We start from the raw sequence: 17,672 nt of genomic DNA on the forward strand, positions 1-17,672 counted from the left end.
AAACATTTTTGTTTAAGATTTATGTTGATCAATGCCAATATTTATATGGATTAGTGCCTTATAATCTATATTTCCTTGTATACAAGTATACTAATATAGTGATGTTGGTTTAAATTATTATTTAAGGATGCAAAAAAGTACCAGGGTGTGGTTGAGAACCACCTTTGAATCACCACTTGGACCTCTCAGAAGAGAGCTGCCTAATTTGGGGCCTGCGGGCCAAAAGTGTCCAACGTGGTCCCATTTGTTCTGTTTTTCCATGGCATTTGACAAGCTCATGCTTTTATTGTCTTTATATACTTTCTGTCAGAAACACAGAAAAGCAAAACAAAGCATATGGATGTTTTGGACAATCATCTATGCAATTGAATACAATTACTGTTAATTATTTTGAAATTTTATTTTGGATTTAGAGGGTAAATGTTAATGAAGTTTAATTTTTGGCCATATACAGGAAGGAATATGGGAACTTCTGTCTCAGAACTTTTTATATGTTACAGAGGAAACTCTGGTAGGAGCACATTTAGGCTTTTTTTTGTAATTTTCCCTTCATAAGATCTGACCTTATTTCTTTTATTCAGAACAAATTTAGGACACAAAAACCGCTGACTCTGTTCATGCTGTGTGAGGCTGACCCACATTTCTGGGGGGGGGGGGATAAAATGCCAGGTAGGACAATAAACTCCAAATGCTCCTTACTTTAAAAAGTGCAAATGTCCTGACACAGTATGTGGCCAGCTCTACTGTGTCTAGGAGGGTCACTTGGATGAGGCCGTATGTCTCCGTCCCTCTTGTAGGCCAGTATTGGTCACATTTCACCTGCGGAAGAGAGAAATATCATTAGACAAGGTTTCTATGAACATTTTCTGCCCTGTAGTACAAAGTCAAATAACGGTAAAGTAAATAACCAGATTCCCCTCATTCCTGCTGACGAAGTTTGATTTCATAATCAATGAAATGGCCTGAGATATTTGTATAGAGCCGATGGTGCTATTAATTGTCCTGACATAGTCTATAATTACAAAGGTAACCACAGTTTTCAATCATATTACTGGCTCAGCTTTATTGCTATTCGAGTGCTCAGCTTTGTTTCCCAGTTAACGGCCAATAAAACACTGTTCCATTATAGCATTACTGCTTAGCTGACAAGTGGAAGGACTATTGGTGTTGGAGAGGAAATAACTGGGTCTCATTTCAATTGTTTTTCTTCATATTGTCCATTAGAAGTAACGTGGTTTTAGCAGAACATTCAACACTGTCAAAATGTCAAAGTGTTGTCAACAAGTCCTGATGCTGTGTGACTGTTAAAGTAGAACAACCAGAGATGCAAAGTACAAATACTTCGTTACTCTACTTCAGTACAGTAACAGATGTAACAACACAAAAAACAGAATAGAAGACATAACAAGATGAAAAAGACAGAGAGGGAGATTTGACCGTGGGAGATTTGACCGTGGAAAAACATTGAGGTTCAGTTTGGTTTGCACATAAACTTTGAGTACATATTAGAGCCTGTACTCTTTGACTTCCACTAGAGTAAAGAAGTAAAATCCGTAGTTTTAATTTTAGCCTTTTGTTAGTATCTATACTTATGTTGACACATGCACTCCTGCCACCTCTGATAACAATTGGATAACAGTTGTTGCACTGGAATATTCAAACATCTAACAAGTGCACCATCCACTAATTTAATTTCCTAAGCAGCTGTTATAGCATTGACACTAGACGTAATGAATCGACTGTGACACCAGGAGAAATGAAATGATTCATAGAGTTCACTTGCAAATATTCGAGGTTTATATATGCAAAACATAGAAAGACAGCTTGAGTGCTTTCCTGCGAATGATATGACTGATTAATATGAAAGTCAGGAGCTGTTGGCAGCAACAAAAACACATTATGTACTACAAATGTCAAACAGCATAATGGTATAGCAGGATCAGGGTGAGGGATGTCTGCAGAGACAAGAAGCGCTCTTACAGTCGCGTCACAAAGCCTCTATAGAGTGACATGGATGTCTGACGACATGGACCAAACTTAATTGAAGAATTGTGCATTTTACAGTATCTACAATGTTGAAAAGCAGCGACGGGAATGCATTTGCTTTGCAGATCGTACAGATATTGAGCGAAAACTGCTCTCTGGATTGAGTCAGCACCCCTGTTAACACTATGCCAGACTCTTAGAAAAGGCACAGAAGTGTGAAGGTCAGTAGCTTATGGAGTCCGTGCGAGCTTTCATGTGCTCGGTCAAACACTGCGAGATGTGCAAGAGAGAAAGAGAAAGTGCCTTTTGACCACGTCAACCTTAAAGTAGTAGGGAGTGCATACAGCTTGGCACCGAAGCTTTCTTCAGTCTCTGAGTGTTTTATCACTGATTGTAATCCAGTGCCTTCAGCAGTGCTCAGCTAATGAACTGAGCCACGCCACTAATCAGTCAGGACTAAACAACCACAGAATGTGTAGTCGTAAAGGGAGGATTGAGGATATCAGCTGTTGACAGAATGCAACCTGGCTTCTGCAGGAGAATAAATAAGGAGGGCCAGAGTACAAACCTACTGTACAAATTAAACAGAGTCACAAAAATGGAGATATGTAGGACAAGGATGTTAAATGAAGAATGGAAAAAATGTCATTGGCTTTCAGAATTGCAGTTTTCAGATTTTGTTGCTCAGACTGTTATATATATATATATATATATATATATATATATATATATATATATATATATATATATATATATATATATATATATATATATATATATATATATATATATATACACATATATTTGTCCATCAGAAAACTTTCTTTTTTCATATACTTATGGGTTTAATCTTGTCATTTTTTATGAATCGGACCAAGTGATTGTTTTGCAAGTCACAAGTAAGTCCAAGTCTCAAGTCTTTCCAGTCAAATGCAGCATCAAGTCCCGAGTAAAGACTGGCCAGTCCCAGGTTAAGTCCCAAGTCAAGAATGAGAAGTCCCGAGTTTTGATTCTCTAACAAGTCATAATGTAACAGTGAGTTTCGAGCTACATTTGATTTACAAAGTTCCTTAGGCTTAGATGTTAGGCTGACGTTAGCTAAGCATTAGTCAGGTTTGCCTCAGCTTACTGTGCTTCAACTTCAAATGTTGAACAAGGCTGAAAGTTGTTTCTCAACCCAAAAGATTTGCATATTATAATTTGTTTTTTGTTGATCACCTTGCAGTTTTTGTATGCTAACAAAAGTATCTTTGGTATCAAATTTTCCAGCTGGTGTTCAGTTGCTTCTTCATGGTTCCCTCCTGCAACTTGATTGGCTGCTGTCAGATTGGTTAATAAAAAGTGGATCTGGGCATTGTTGGAAATTACAGGCTGATTTACTGGGAATGATTAAGGCAAATGTTAGTTCATTCAGAAAATGAATCAATTGGTGGCTCAATTTTTACTTTTACTTACTTTTTAAACTTTGGGCTAGTGAGAGGGTATCAAGTAGTATTAAGTCTAAGTCTAGCTTGTCAAGTCTAAAGTCATCAAATTTCTGAGTCAAACCCACACATCTGTTTTGACTACAACTCATTAGTGAGACAGAGAGCGCTCCAGAATGTACAGCTGTATCTGTATTTCTGAGTCTTACCCTGGACCTCTCCTCCAGTTTGGTCATCATGACGATGATGGCGCTCCTCTGCTCCCAGATCATCCTCCAGAATTCACCAAATGTCTCTGGCAGAGACCCTTGGGTGGCGATGTAGGCATTCTGCTTCCTATAGCCATCTATGTAGTTGGCGTTGATGTAGTCACTTCCAGGGATACCTAAAAAGAAGATGAGGGGTGACTTTAGTTGTCAAGCTGGAGTTGATATGGAAAAAAAGTTACTTAAGAATTAGGAAGCCTTGATGAAATTCTGGGCTCATACAGTAACAATTTGGGTGTTATTTATTCCTTATTTTGTGCCTGGGAGGCAGATAAATATTCATATATAAAAACACAGCACCCATTGCCCTCTGAGGTCACAACAGAGTTGAGTCCAGCCAGTGTTTTCTTCTCTGAAACAGCAGCTGAGTTTGCTAGCTGCTGCTGTCCGAGTCTCACCGCAAATAACCAACCTGCCGATTGCAATATCTTGCCGATAGCAATGTTCTGCTCATAAGTCAGTGCATCCCTGATGAGGATCGCTTTATAAGAGGCATTAATGTATAGCAGAGGAAGATGAGAGACCAACACAGTGTGGACAATAAATGGCACAAAAATAGTGATATTCGTTGCTTCCTAAGTAGCTCTAAGTCTTGATTTTCCAAACAGTTATTTGAGATAACGTCAGATTCTCCCGCATATAAGGGGACACTGTGTTAGGCTATCGTCCGTGTCTGTCTCTGAGTATTAAGTCGAAAAATAGCATAAAACGGTCACATTTGCAACCACTGATACGGCACATAAGGATTTGTATTTGCTATCAACAGCACATTTAAATCCACAGTTTTTGTGTCCCTCTTCCATATCTGCAGCTGACTTACAGATAAAGCTCGGTCTGCAAAAGTCTATCACCTCACACGGAGAAAAACAAACCAACAAAAAACTAGCAAAACAATTTCCCCCCTCCCCTCCTCACTCCTTCTTCCCTTTGCTTATATTAAATGAAAGGCACAGCAGCCTTTTCGAAATCCAGGCGAAAGAGACAGAGCTGACAGCTAGTCAATGCTTTAGGACTGGCAGTTTAGGGGCTTCGTGCACACATGGTCGACCAAGATAAGTCTCATCTGCATGGACGCCACGTATCAGAGAATCCCCTCACTCCAACTGCTCCCCCCCCCCCCTTTCCCCCAGACTCCCTTTTACTCCCAGGTAACTTATTCAACAGAAAAAAGGAAGGAAAATGGAATATGAACACATTCAAAAACCAACCCACATTATTTTTTTTTCTCAGCTGTCCCCCCGCCCCTCTCTTTTGCTGTTGAAGTTGTCCACACAGCCAGGCGGCTGTACATTTTCGGTGATGGACAAGGGATAAATACAATTAAGCCCAGTGTGTTTTCGAATTGAAAAGCAAAAAGCAAAAAGAGACATTACTGTGGTTTAATGAGAATGAGGCAAGTGTTGTTTAATGCACATTTGCAAATGGGTTTTGCCTTTATGCTTTCTGTCACTCAGGATTTGTGTAAACTCGACCATTTTCTCTGTCAACATGCTTATTGAGAAATAAACATTGCTACGGTGAAATTCGGTGCTCCTCACAGAAAAGGAAAGGAATCTCAAAGGAAACACAGAAAGATTTTAGGGTGGAACATAGTCATGATGATAAGATGATTCTTAGTCGTAGTGGTCGTATGCTCGTGTAAAGACATTGTGCATTTGCATCCAACATCTTACTACAGAGTAGAAGTTGTCACATTTGATTTTGATTAAATTTTCTGGTCGCTCTTAATTTTACAGTACCCTAAGATGTAACAAGCCATACTTTATCTCGAATTAGACAAAAAATAGAAATATGATATATATTAGACCCTTAAAAGAACTGTAATGTAAACAAAATTGAAATCACATATCTCTTTTTAAAAATGATATGTGAACCGGATCAACCCAGTAAAGGCCAAAATTATAGAAGTAGAGAAATATTTTGTCTATGCATGACTGTATAAACTAACTGATACTGCAGGCAGAAAATTTAATTTGATCAAATAACGAGGCACTGCTCTTGGTTACCTTCTAATAAAGTCTAAAGAGGATCTAACAGTTGAAAATACTACAGTTTAGTTTAGCAATTTGTCCATAATACCCTCAAATAAAGTCTCATATGGGTCTAATGCTGTCTAGTCATATTATTTATGTTTTTGTCTAATTGGATACAGAGTCATTAGTGTACTGTAACATAAAGTGCGAACGTTTTTCTTAATACATGGCCTCTTTGTAGAAGTATAGTTCTTTTCCTTGAAGAAGATCAGGCCTGTGACAGCTTCTACACTAAATATAGAACAATGGAAAAAACAGTGAGCTCTTGCATAACTTCAGTGTTCCAAAAAAAAGACAAGGAATTGGTGTAATTTGCAGGGATCATGCTAAAAAAAAATTCATACTTATGCAATTATAAACTATACAATTTTGGCTAATAAAGGGTCAACAAAGTTTTAGGGATTAACTTTAGACACTAGTTTAATCCTGCTAAGCGCTTGTCTTATATGTTCAGGCAACTTGGCAAGAGGTGCCTCGTCAGTCGTCAAAAGTGGAGCAACTTCAGTGATGTCACGACAATTAAAAGTTGATTGTACTCGAGCTTCAGAGCGCCTGTATTCTGGAGATTCTGCTGATCCATCCCCACATCAATAAATTCTGAAAGTACTGTAGCTGTCTTCAAATTCTGATGTCAAATCCCAAATCCCTTTTTATTCAAAGAACTCAATCAGAGTAAACAATAGACGCATTGCTTGCCAAAAGGCTTTGTTTAAGCTTTAGAAGGAAAAGAGGAAGTCCCTCATGTCCCCCTGGCTGAGAAGTACTCGCCTGCTATAGCACAAAGGCTTCAATGTGGTTGTGCAGATGTGTTTATATGCCTAGCTAATGGAGTTCCATCAACACTCAAGCTGTGTGTTGTTTCAGAGAGGCTGCAAAAAAGGGCTCTCCAAGTCTTTATCTATCTGTTTTTGTCACATTAGCCATTTATTACTTTGTTTATTTTCCTTCTTCGCCCTCCATGGGAGCAGCTCAATGGAAATGGTTAATTAATAGCTGCGTGTGTATGTGCAATTGTGTTTAATCCAATAAACTGGTGAAGGCGCCAGCACTTAACTAGCCATTTCAAAATGGTCTTTCAGTCCTTAGAAGCCGTACTGTACAGTGCAACACACATCTTTAATGGGCCAGATACTCTTGCTGGACTTGTTCAAGTCAGGTCTGTGACGGGCTCAAGTGAAATTCTGAACAGCTGTAAGGTTTGGCCCTGGTAGTTCAGAGAACCACATCTTGAAGGAGTCCTGTCCATATAGAGCTATTAGCGATTGAACCAGGTAGCAAACTGGCAACTGTATCTTTTAGACCCTAGGAGCGCAACATTGAGCATCCTTAAGGAACCAAAATTGTTCCTTCAGCTGTTTTTACACATCATTTTTGTGTGTGACTATACAGCCATGATTGTCAGTGGTCCATGTGTCAGATGCATTCTCCTGTGACACCATGCAGATGCTGATATTGCGAGTTCTCAACCAATCAGAAATGTTCAGCCCTGCAAGTCCCACCCCAAAAGTTCCTGTGCTTTTGGAAAGTACTATCCCTCCAAGCAGGGACTTTTTGAAAATGTCCCTGGAACTTAATTTAGACCCTGGTCCCTCTATTGGAAACCAGCTGAGTTCCTCCAAGGGTTCCTACTACCTGGGTAAAGTTCCTAATGGAAACACTGCTATACATGCTGGCAAAACTTGCTTGCATGTCTCACTATAGATTGTTGTTTAATCTGATTTGAATGCTTGCCTCAGCATTATACGGGTATTATACTGCTTTTTTTCTAAACCAACCTCTTTTTTTTTTTGCAAGGACCTGAGGCATGAAAGAAAATAAGTAGTCTGACATGCTTGTGTAGGAAAATCTTGTAAAAGTACAGTGTGGTTGCGCTCCTGGGGTCTAAAAGATACAGTTGCACAGGCTGTCTTTGGAATCGATACAACAGCTGGGAGGGAAGATGTTGGTGGGCGGCATACCGTCAATAGCAGAGAGCAAGACTCTCGAATGGTCGTAGGCAATCACGTTGGCATATCTGTTCTTTGGTTTGTTGACCTCCAGGTTAGAGTGCTCCCATGTGAACTGCTGACCAGGGTCGATGGACTGTGAAGTAGAAGAGGACTTGTTGTTACAGTGGAATATGCTGCACTATAAGAACATTTAACAGTAGTTCATTGCTAAGATTGAATTCAACTCAATGGTAATTGCCCATGAGGCATTCGTGGAAGATCCATGTCAGAAAGCTTACTGAAATATGCCTTTCACCACAGGGCAACTGTAAATGAAATTCTGATCTACTGTAGTTTACTTATGTTTAAATCTCTTTAAGAGTGCACATGAAACTCAAGGCCGCACTTCGCTTTGTGTCTTCAGGCCAAGCCACTGTTTATCAATGCCATGAGGAAGACCATTTATAAAAGTGAATGCTCTGATGTGTCCTTTCTGTCCCACAGTCTATTTTTGCAAAAGTACCATCAGTGTGATGGTACATTTGGCTAAAAACACAATCTATTTTATGTTAATGTCATGCATAATATTGATTTGTAGAGCTGCTGTTAGGCCTCCTCATGTGTACAAAACAGTGATGAAAAAAGGCTTTAAGACATTGCTTCATCTCTCGCCCTTCAGCATGCAAGAAACTCTCTTAAGGCTGCATCTTGCATGTGCCCGAATACTAAAATAACTAGGGAGTGTCTGCTGTCTTCACACAAAAAGGTGGAGGCTCTTAAATTAAGTCGTGACCATGAAATATGTCTTGTTCTTGATATAAAAGTACTTGAGGTTGTTGAGACTAAAGGAAATCATTGTTCTCTGACTGAAAGCTGATTTACTTGATGAATAGTCCAACCCAGACTTTTATTCTTCTCTTAATTTAATCTGCTCCCTCCTCTCAGTGTCTTGTAGAAAATGGGGTGTCAACAGACACTGGAGTCTTAAGTTGACACTTGTGGTCTGCAAATCTTAAATTAAAAGTGGAAGAGAGCACTTAGATAAAAAAAAAAAGTGGCTACTTCACTTATAAGAACTATGTGAACTGTGTGCTGTCCTTGCCATAAAATAACCGCTACATATAAATGATTAGATTTACAAAAATATTCACGCTGAATTGGTCACAGAGGAGAAGCTTGTGTTCCATCGGCTCCCCTCATTTGATTTTTAGGACTTTACCGCACAGACTAGAATACCACACTTGAGACTAGTTCAACAGAATTTGCTATCCAAGCCCTATTTCAGCTTTGTAAAGCAGAGAGATTGATAATGCTCCCTCATCAGCGATAAATGAACTATAAAATATAATATCACAGAGGGAAAATACAAAGACATGAAAGATAGCATTCCGTTTCACATTACAGGGAAAATATTGTGCTTGTGCTTTTAATGACTAAAGACTACTTTTATGAGTTAATCTCAACTGAATTGCAGAAGTGCAATAGGACACGTTGCAGCAGACACACTGACCTTGCTTATAATCCAGACAGTTCTGAATACGATCATACCTTTATGAGTTCTTTAGGGTAATTTATAGGCGCAATAAACACATAAAAATTAGCTTTATTATTCATTATTAGATGAGTTTAATGATGGCAAACTTTATAATACTACTATGACCATGAAGGGAAATACATTAAGAGGTATTTAAGAGGAGCTCGATGTGAATGCAATAATGCATTTTAGCACTGAGATCTTTATCTGCAGAAATCACCTAAAGCAGCAGTATGTGGGGGCACAAACCACTGGCTAAGCCTGATATTTTATCAAAATATGTTGAAACAGTGGGCTGCAACATTGCTCATAATAAAAATCTTTATTTCATTGTGCTCACAAAATTGCTTTCCACTGCTCTCGAATAAGCACTATGAAATTGGAATTCAATGTACTTAAGCTGCAGTAATGATTGGGCAGCTTGGCAGCCGCCCATATGGTGACCTCATAGATTTTGGAGCCGTTGCAGGACCCGCAGAGAGAGAATGGGCAGAGAAAGGGTGACCGTTCCCATCTCACACAATGCCCCTGAAAGGACCTCTTGCTCGCATAGTTTTTCAGGCTCCAGGGGCATAAATTCATCTACAATTCAAAGCTAACATAAAGGAAACATTTGCACTGTCGGACTACAGCCCACAGGGAGGGCACTTAAACTTTAAGGATTTTTACATTTAAATGTCTTATCACATGATAAATACACCTTTGTTCCAGAATATGTTTTTATTCTGATAGTGGCTATACATTCCAGAGTGAGCCCTCCGCTAAAGAGAAGATATGACTAACTGGTTGGACAAGCGTCAGTAAACTGTAGCCTTTGAAATCTCCAGTCTGGTAGTGCATTAGTCACTCCCATCAACAAAGCAGTAAAACATGTTGTGAGCTCCTTCCAACACATTCATATTGCGAGGTGGAGTGATGCCTCTAGGGGCTGATAGCAGCACCTCCAAATTTCAGTCCTATTATTTTAATTGGCTTGTTATATGATTTCATATGGTGAAAATGACATCTTAACGGTTGGATTTCATTTGCTGTAGTCAAGTCAATTTTACTTATATGCCATCAAATCCTTTTAGAAGTTATCTCAGGGCAATTTTCAAATAGAGCACGGTCACAATGCAGTCTTTTTAATATTATTTACAGAGACCCAGCAATTGTCACCATGAGCAAGCACTTGGCAACAGTGGTGAGGAAATACTCTTTTTTAACAGGCAGAAACCGTAGTGTTGTACCACTCATCACTGCACAGATATCTGCTATAATCACATCATATTGATTGATAAACACTATGTAATCTAATGACACTTTTCATAGTCAGACTTCTTTGTTTCATAGTCTTTGTAATATTATTTTACAGAAACCTGAGCAAGCACTTCACAGCAGACATAAGGGAAAAACTCCCTTTTAAGAAACAGAGCAGTTTCACCATCTACCTCATCATATATCCAACACAATCACAGTATTGACTAATAAACACTGATTACACAGGTGATTTTCTCTGTGCAGGTTTTTTTTGGTATGTTGTGGCCGCCGCACTGCCATTTTCACTCAGTTTAGTCATATAAGCCATTTTCACAGCAGGCGTTTTTGACTTGTGCCACAGTAAGTCATGTCATTGAGCCAGCAGTGGAAATGGAACTGCAGCCATTATTAATGTTTTCAGCTACACCTGTGTGGTTCCTGCTATGGCGCGTCAAAATGCCTGCCTTGAAAAACGTCTACCAACTGACTTTAGATCTCTGAGTTAGTCTGATTCCTACCCTCTGCCCCTATTTGGCTGTCATCCACCAAAGCCAGTTGACACGTTGTTGTGATATTTGAGCCGCTGTGTGGTTGGCATGGGTATGCAATGACAGGATTAAGGCTTCCAAGAAAATATCATTAAATGCAAGTCTGTGGGTTTTGCCCACCACACTTACATAGTGTCAGTAATTTGAACACAGATCATGCAAGCACCTGGTGCATGTTTCCATAGCACTGGACATTATGCTATATTGCTGTCTTTATGCCACAAAAATCTTGCTTTGATGTTTAATCTCATCAGCTTTCTCCTTTTCTTGTTTCCTGTACTTAGATATGCTATGTGCTAAGCTAATTTATGTGAAAAATCCACGTGGAGGCCGCCATGTTTCTGCAGTAGCCAAGAATGGACAAAACAAACACTGGTTCTACATACAACCTTTTGTGTTTTGTGTCAGTTTTGTGGCTTCCTTGGAAGGGGAGATCTTCAAAATTTGGTTTTCTATTTGAAATAAGCGACCCAAACATTTAGCATATCTAAGTACAGGAGATGGGAAAGGAGAAAGTTGACTTAGGTTCCACTTAGTATCAAGCTTAATCAACGGTGGGATTTTCTGACAGTTACCTCATATTCCTGTGAAAACTTGAGGTTATCGTTGGCTTTCAGGCGCTCCAGATGATCTGCCAGGTCCATGATTGGGATTGGAGGGTGGCTGGCCATACCTGTCAAACAGATGGACTGAAGGTCAGTCACCGGTCTTGTAAGAGGGAATCACCCAAGCACAAGCCAACAGTGAATCATTAGATAAGCAGCATGTGTGTTTAACAGGGGGAATGGAAGAGTGGATCTTGTTAGGCTAGTTTGTTCACTCAAAGCAGTGGCCATGCTCATAAGAGAGAATATGGACACAGAAGCCAATGAGAAGTCATCGAGCAAACTTGCCCCCACTGGGACTCTCCCTATTGAGAGAGAAGAACGTTATTCACACAGAAAGCTGCCGTGGGTAGTTAGCATGAGAGTAAGACACAGACACAAACGAACAACCCCCCCCCCCCCCCCCAAAAAAACAAACAACAAAAAGAAAAAAGAAAAACATTCAAAATGTTAGGCCAGATGTTGACGTCTGCTTTGAGTGATGACATGGTTTCAGGCTGTCATTTCAAACTCCGCCCCCTGTGATGACATAGCATTAACACCAGATGGATTAGATGGGGATGGGAATACAAGACTAAGCAGAAAAAAAGGAAAAGAAGGGAATTAAAGGTTTAAAAAAAAAATCAAAACCATGTCAAATGCATAATCGAGAACAACTAACTTGACAAATGGAGGTTACTGGGGTGACTGGACGCACCTGAACCTGTGGAGGAAACGGCGGTGTTGTAATTAAATATATTGCAGATGTTATAGCAATGTGATGACTATTTTCTTCACAAACAGAAGGTAGAAATTGAAACGTGACGAGTAGTAGTTGAATGAATTATGTGTACTCTGAATGGGACATTCATTAGTAACATACAAAATCAACATGCTAGAAGCTTGGCTATGCCACCATGCTTATGTCATAGAAATAAGAAAGCATACAAGCATTAAAAATCGTAGCAGCACAAACTAAAGTCGAGCGACCATGGGATATTATTTGACATTCATTTTAACCTGAGGTTGCTGACATGGTAATATAGTACTTGCATGGTCTGCAGCATAAAGTTCTGGCCTGCAGTTAAGTTCACTTGACTTTGACAATATAGAATTCACATTGTCGAGTACGGGTGGTAGTTTAAGTATAGGTGTCATTTGGATATTTAAGAGCGTGTACGTAGAGAACGATCAAAAGTGTAGCTTAAGGAGACACCTTTTTGTGCAACACCAATTCACAAGCATGGATGGGGAGAGGTTCACCACTTTGTGTAAAACTGCACAGGCAAATAGTCCAACAGTTTAAAAACAACACTTCTCAACACAAAACTGCAGGAATTTAGGGATTTCACCATCTACAATCTTTAATATCAACCAACACTGAACGCCTGGGACCTGTGACCACTCAAATGGCACTGCGTTAAAAACCTACATAACTCTATGATGGACACTACATGCCAAGACACATTCTGCAAGTGTTATAGCAATGTGGGTTCTAGAGTTTGGGTACTAGACTGGCCTGTCTGCAGTCCAGGCCTGTCTCCCATTGAAAATGTGTGGTGCATTATGAAGCAAAAAATACGACAACAAAGACTCCGGACTGTTGAGCACCTGACGTAGTATATCAATCAAAAATCAAATTCAGAATGACTTTAAACATTAAATATCTTTGTACTGTAATTAATTGAAAAGTTTTTGCAAGTCATTGCACTGTTTTTACTTCTGTTTTATACAACGTCATAAGTCTTTTTGGAATTGGGGTAGTACATGCTGTCGCAGTCCAGAAGGTCTGTAACTTAAGAATTCAGGTGCCATTTGGACACACCAGTTGGGTCTCTCTTTCTCCTCTCTCTCTCCAATATTGAGGTGATGTTTCAGTTTGGTTGCTGCCACAAGTGGGCATTAGCTAATGGAAGCTGAGCCTCGTTTTCCCACCCACTCTCACGTCTCTCTGAAAGACGGCAAAGGGTGTTTCTATTGCAGACCCGCTACTCAAAATCCATTTCCACCACTGGGGGACAATGAAAGTACCATTTCCAACATGCCGTCGCTCAAACATCAAGCATCCTTAAGATGAAAATGTCCATTGAGGGGTAAAGAGGTGAAAGAAAGGGTAGAGAGAGAGTAGGGGAAGAGAGGTGGTCTAATGCAGAACCGCTTCAGGACTTGAGAGAAAGTGGTCACATGGTGGGAAAAAAAATGTTTGGTCCTTTTTGAGCTGCGAGAGAGCCAAGATACCAGCTCTCAGAAAGGCTGTTTGGGGGAGGGGTGGGGTGGAAATGATGGCTTGAGAGGCGAGTGAAATAGTGGGAGGATGGTTGAGATCACTCTGAGCCAAAAGGAAAAATACCCCTCTGCCAGGATGAAACAGCCAGTAATGGTCCTAACATCATTGAAGAGCTTTCATAAATATGCATAATCTTTTTCAAAAATGAGCCTGCAGGGATAATTCATCCTCCTTTCACACTAGCTGACCTGAAAAATATGGCTTTGATATTACAACATTATTGGCAGTCTCTTAACACCTGTCCCAAAGCAGCCGGTGCCAGAGGAACTCAAACGGCAGTTAAGTGCGTCTCTCTTGGTCAGGACGGGGGCAAAGATGCCTACCTCCTTTCCAGGTGATAAATGGACTGTGACGCCCATCGTTTGCCCTAAGCGAGAAATGGCCACATGACTGAAGTCAAAGCATGACCACTGACCACCGCTCACCTAAAGCACTAAAGGTCAAAGCGAGTAAACAACAGCTTTTACAGCTTGTCACCACTTTTTCGTCACCATCCGTCGGCTCTCGTACAGAATGGAGCGCCGAGCCATCACACACTTTCTGTTTTCTCTCACCTTCCACACAACGCTGCATCCTGTGACTTCTAGCAGCAGGATACCATCCAAGCAGGACTGTGCTATTCTGAGTAAGCATGACAAGTCTTGATGACCTGGATAACGCAGGTGCCGAGGAAGACGACAGCTGCCATGAAACTGTCAAGCTTGCATTTCTGCCTCTTCATTTTCCACTGAGAAGTGTCTCTTGGGAGCGAACTGTCAGTTTTGACCCTCTGTGCCTCCTCTGAGCACCTGTCCATTGTCTACCTGCAAACTGCTCACTTGTTCAATGCCAATCTTCCTGCAATGATGATTGACTTTTTGGGACGTGATGGTATAAGGTTTCACTGTCAGTGGTGGTTGCAAATGAACAAATGATGGAGGATATAAAGCGAATTAAAGTTCCCATGAAGTCAGAATTGATGTTTAAGTGTTTTCATCCCATATTTATGGCGCCATAAATCAACTATATGCCAATATATAGCCCAACAATGAAAACAGTTATATGTTACTGGTATTTCAGTTTATCTTCCTTTCTTCAAGGAAAACAATTAAAAACTGCTGATGACTCATCCTGCACTTGAGGGTGTTACTAAATTTGCACCCAGTGAACCAGGCCTCACTGTACAAAAGCAAAACTTTATAACTTATTCACTGAGTTGGGTAAAACTAGATCATATTTTCTAAATAAAATATGTTCAGTTTTTCCCTCTGACGTCCTCCGGCTGCTCAGCTTCAACTTCAAGTTATTATTTGATTGCAGAATTTCTTACTGGTTAGATAGCTGTAGCTTACTTGTTGCTGAAGTAGCTAACTGTGACTGTTAGCTGTTAGATGCCATTAGCAGGCAATAGAATCGGTCTAAGAAGTGAACACGGTCGGTGACAAGGACAAACACAGCCTCCGTAAGCAACAGGGAATACAGTAAAAAGGTCATTTACAAAGTCTCCTGATGGAGAGAGCCTTTGTTGGTCTTGGAGGCTGGTTTGGTTCTAGTCTGGCTGTGTTCACTGGGTCCTCTTGGTCCGGGAAAAGTTAGCTAATAGTACCACCCTCCTTCTTACATCCATGGACTGCTTTACTTGCATGGTGGGGCAACAGCGCACAGCACTTGTGGCTACTGTGAACACCAAAAAGTGTCAACGAGTCCCTCCATAGCTGCCTGTTTTACTAAACATGTAAGCAATAAGCACTCTGCTAGCCTTTCCATGGGAACTTTAAGCAAGCAGTCAATAGCATTGGTGTCCCTTTTCACAATGCAGATTCAGCTATAAATTCACAGTGAAGGAGAGAGATGCCAGTGGCTTCCTTTGGAATACCTACCAGGTGTTTGGAAGTTGAGACGTCGAAGCTCCACGGGGTCAGTGGGATGATGCAGCGGCATTTCCTTGCTGTTGGGGAGACTGCCTTTCCTAGCTTCAGATTCTGCTCTTTTTCTGCAGAACAAACAGCAAATTTTAATTATTTTTCATTAATTTTTGTGGCGCTGAAAAATCTTGCTGTACAACCTCAAAGGCTGCTTTGTGGTCTGATAAATGCTGCAGGCAAATATGTAATTATAGAGGTGACAGGACTACATTCTTCCAGTGCATAAAGCTACAGGGGGTGTGCTAAATAACATCAACACTTCACAGTATAATGCAAGCCAATACAATAGCCCTTTAAATACTACCTTTAGTGGTGCTCTTTTAAATGATAGTGTCATATAAGGTGTCAATTCAACTCTATAGTCATTTTGAAGCCGTAGTTAAGGGTGCTGTTTAGATTGCATTATATTGTAACATGGGCCTCTTATTGCATTCAAAGAAGAAAACAACAGGAACACAAAGATGCCATTTACGACAGGGCTATTGTGCAGGATTGCATCATGTCTGAGTGTTCTTGTTATTTGTTCTGCTTCCCTTTTATTTTTTTCGGTATTTGATTCGGATTTGTATAGTCTTTGTTGTTTCATCTCTTTTTTTCCCACACATTTTTAGTGTACAACATTATCACCTCTGACAAAAGATACTGTATGAATTAAGTGTTTGTGTGATAGATGCCGTTTTTCATTTATAAGGATTTGTATAACATTAGACACTGACATGGATCACGTTTTGCAAGAGGCCACTAGTATTTACAAAACAGGTATAACGGAAAGGTAATAAAGAGGAGATTTTGACTTGAATTTAAAGTTTATCAGTAGAAAAAGATTAAAAATGGTACAGTGCTACACTGTAAAAACGAAAACCCAGCTTTAACTCTTAAATTTTAAAAAAAGTTTTACCAACTAATAATGTCTTGTTGAGATAATTTAGTTTTCTTCCTGAGTTTTAAAAAAAACTGTTTCAAAAAATGTTGAATAAACTCATTGAAGTCAAAGTTAATCATTGTTAATAATTCTACATTTTCAATTTCAATCATTTCATTTTCACACACCCAAATAATGACAAATCAGGTTCACAGCTCACTGTGAACAATTACTGAACTACAAATTTTTGGGGGTTTCTAAAACTCAAAGATTCAAGTTTGTCCAAAGAATAAAAATACCTCTACAAAAGGTTGAAATATGGTCGGAAAAACTTTGTTGAGAGTGTGATTTAAAACTGACTGGTCTAGTGAAAACAGTTGCATTAAAATTATGAGTTTTCTCAACATTTTTTTAGTGTAATAATGAGTAACATGTTAAACTGGCTTATTTTGATTAGCACATAGTGTCGGTCACCCACTGGAGTTGATGTTATATGTGAAAATACGACATCAACTCCAGTGGGCGACCAGTTTCTATATGTTTAGATATAGCAGTGTAGGGAGAAGAAAGGGTTTAAAGGGATTTAGTTTTTCTCTGCTTCTTTCTCACTCTTACCTGTCTGGTTTGCTGCTCCATTGGTCAGCAAGAAAAGAAATATCGACACAACATTAGGTGGTAAGACCTTTGGCTTTATGTGATGGAGAATTCCAGAAACTTTCCTGCAGAATAAGCGAATGTCTGACTGCATAAGAGACAAACGATACCAATCATATCTCAATTTTGCTTTACGTGCAAGATTAGTGATGCTTCACTTCAGAGATTATGCTCAATTATACTGCCTTGGGGCTCTTTGTTTCAAATACTACAGTTTCCCAGGTGCATCCAAGATTTGTACATTGTATCTCTTGCTATTTCGAGCAGTTTCAGCTGATTGCTTCTTGTTCAAGCATAAAAGTCATCTCTTGACTCCTAATTGCTGTGTCTGTCTTTTCTTGCAAATAAGCTTACCACTGTTGCATTTATTAAAATCAAGCCTTATGCATATTCAGGATTTATGGATGCAGTTTTATAAATACA

At 39.7% G+C, this 17,672-nt stretch overlaps 1 protein-coding gene across 17 annotated transcripts in view; it reads right to left on the reverse strand.

Annotated features, from left to right (window-relative positions):
* The window catches only part of ptprda (protein tyrosine phosphatase receptor type Da), a 256,470-nt gene that overhangs the window by 18,633 nt on the left and 220,165 nt on the right, over positions 1 to 17,672 (reverse strand). For 9 of the 17 annotated variants that reach the window (XM_084711929.1, XM_084711936.1, XM_084711932.1 and 6 more), the window contains 6 exons: positions 15,689 to 15,801; positions 12,225 to 12,266; positions 11,534 to 11,631; positions 7,668 to 7,791; positions 3,620 to 3,795; positions 700 to 819 (listed from right to left, as the gene is read on the reverse strand). In XM_084711929.1, the coding sequence (XP_084568055.1) occupies positions 700 to 819; positions 3,620 to 3,795; positions 7,668 to 7,791; positions 11,534 to 11,631; positions 12,225 to 12,266; positions 15,689 to 15,801 (673 nt within the window). The remainder of the gene's footprint in view (positions 1 to 699; positions 820 to 3,619; positions 3,796 to 7,667; positions 7,792 to 11,533; positions 11,632 to 12,224; positions 12,267 to 15,688; positions 15,802 to 17,672) is intronic. The other 8 variants (XM_084711944.1, XM_084711941.1, XM_084711943.1 and 5 more) reach the window with 1 other exon arrangement.

The sequence above is a fragment of the Lutjanus erythropterus genome, chromosome 23, assembly GCF_056507025.1.
Source record: "Lutjanus erythropterus isolate fLutEry1 chromosome 23, fLutEry1.hap2, whole genome shotgun sequence".
NCBI lineage: Eukaryota > Metazoa > Chordata > Actinopteri > Lutjaniformes > Lutjanidae > Lutjanus > Lutjanus erythropterus.